This window comes from Myotis davidii, unplaced genomic scaffold, assembly GCF_000327345.1.
Source record: "Myotis davidii unplaced genomic scaffold, ASM32734v1 scaffold150, whole genome shotgun sequence".
Lineage (NCBI taxonomy): Eukaryota > Metazoa > Chordata > Mammalia > Chiroptera > Vespertilionidae > Myotis > Myotis davidii.
This window is the reverse complement of record NW_006283437.1, coordinates 1632954-1634651: the sequence shown is the minus strand read 5'-3', so window position 1 is coordinate 1634651 and position 1698 is coordinate 1632954. Positions and strand designations below refer to the sequence as shown.

At 67.6% G+C, this 1698-nt stretch overlaps 2 protein-coding genes across 2 annotated transcripts in view; one reads left to right on the top strand and one right to left on the bottom strand.

Moving 5' to 3' along the window:
- SCNN1B (sodium channel epithelial 1 beta subunit) overlaps positions 1-1698 on the top strand; it is a 37447-nt gene that overhangs the window by 29384 nt on the left and 6365 nt on the right. Inside the window, exons 5-6 of the mRNA XM_015563877.1 lie at positions 744-847; positions 1458-1621. Of these exons, the coding sequence (XP_015419363.1) occupies positions 744-847; positions 1458-1621 (268 nt within the window). The remainder of the gene's footprint in view (positions 1-743; positions 848-1457; positions 1622-1698) is intronic.
- The window catches only part of LOC102752600 (conserved oligomeric Golgi complex subunit 7), an 82923-nt gene continuing 81870 nt past the window's right edge, over positions 646-1698 (bottom strand). The window contains exon 18 of the mRNA XM_015564074.1: positions 646-661. The gene's annotated coding sequence lies outside the window, so the exon portion shown is untranslated. The remainder of the gene's footprint in view (positions 662-1698) is intronic.

The window sequence follows — 1698 nt, the reverse complement described above, 5'->3', positions numbered from 1 at the left end:
GACCCACAGCCATGTGGCCCCTGCTGACCCACAGCCCGCGTGGCCCCTGCTGACCCACAGCCCGCGTGACCCCCGCTGACCCACAGCCCACGTGGCCCCTGCTGAGCCATAGTCCCACGTGGCCCCCGGCTCTGCCCACGTCCCTCTTTATCAGAATGGCCCAGGTGTCCAGTCCACCTCTCTGGAGAGTGACTTAAACAACAGAATTTATTTCTTCAGGGGGGAGGCCAGAGGCCCGAAATCAAGGTGTCGCGGGGCCGGCTCCCCCCGAGGCCCTGGGGAGGGTTCTTCCCGCCTCTGCCAGCTTCTGGGGGCCCCCGGGCTTCCTGGGCTTGTGGCTGTGTCACCACCACCTCTGTCTCATCTTCCCGTGGCCTCTGCTGGGACTCTCCTCGGGCCCTGCTGAGGCGGCTGGGTCCCACCGGTGCCCCGGGCCGCCCTCCCCCAGGACCCTTAGTCACACCTGCACAGAGGTTCTCCGAACGAGGTCACTTCACAGCCCTGGCTGAGCCGGGACCTGCAGAGGCGAGAGGTGAACGCGTGAAGGACGCTCCTCGTCCTGGCTAAGCCTGAGCCCGCCCGAGACTCCCCTCTCCCTCTCCCGAGGGCGCCGGGCGTCTCTCCGTGCGCTCGCTCCGGGCCTGGGCCCTGGGCCGCCAGCCTGCACAGCAGCCCAATGGGCACCGGACATCGGGCACCGGGCACCGGGCGGGCTGCGCTCCAGCTGCTGCTGTTTCTTTCAGGAACTTCACCTCCCTCTTCCACCCTGACTACGGCAACTGCTACATCTTCAACTGGGGCATGGCCGAGCGAGCGCTCCCCTCCTCCAACCCCGGAGTGGAGTTCGGTAAGTCTCAGCTCCTCCGGGCCAGACCCATGAGGCTTTACCCTCCCACCGTGCGGCCCAAAGACCAGGTGGCCATCAAGCGTTGAAGGGCAGGATCTGGGCAGGCAGCTGGGGCCTGAGGAAGAGTGGCCGCCTCAGTTGGGGGGAGGGGGGGGCCTGGGGCAGCCACACTACTTCCATTTTGCTAATGAGCAGAATAAGGGCTGAGTGGGAAGTGCTCCGGCCCTGCCCCCTGGGATCCCAGGTTCCCATGCAGGCTGGAGGAGGTGACCTGGGCTGAGACCTGCAGGGAGAGCGGGTCTTCGGGGGGGCGGGGGGGACAAAGCCTTCCGAAGGCCTGGCACCAGGAAGGAGCACGGGGCTGAGACAGGCTGACTGTGAGGCGAGGTGGAGCCGCGGTGCCCTCAGATGGCCGCCACGTGGGGGGGGGAGCAGGAGGAGCCCAGGAGGAGAGAACGGTGGGGGACTAGGATGGGCCTAGAGAAGACAGGAGGCTGGACTTTCACAAAGCGGAGCCGGCTCCTGGGCAGGCCAGGGAGGCCCCTTGCTGGGGGCATGGACATGTGGGTGGCTGGCTCCCGGCAGCAGCCCTCGGCCCCTCCCCCCACAGGCCTGAAGCTGATCCTGGACCTGGGCCAGGAGGAGTATGTGCCCTTCCTCACGTCCACGGCCGGCGCCCGGCTGCTGCTCCACGAGCAGAGGTCGTACCCCTTCGTCAAAGAGGAGGGCATCTATGCCATGTCGGGGACGGAGACATCCATCGGGGTGCTGGTGGTACGCCGCAGCCCCAGGGGCGCCTGAGGGGTGAGGGTGGCAGCCCGCCCGCCTAGCCCCCACTCCCAGGCCTCTTC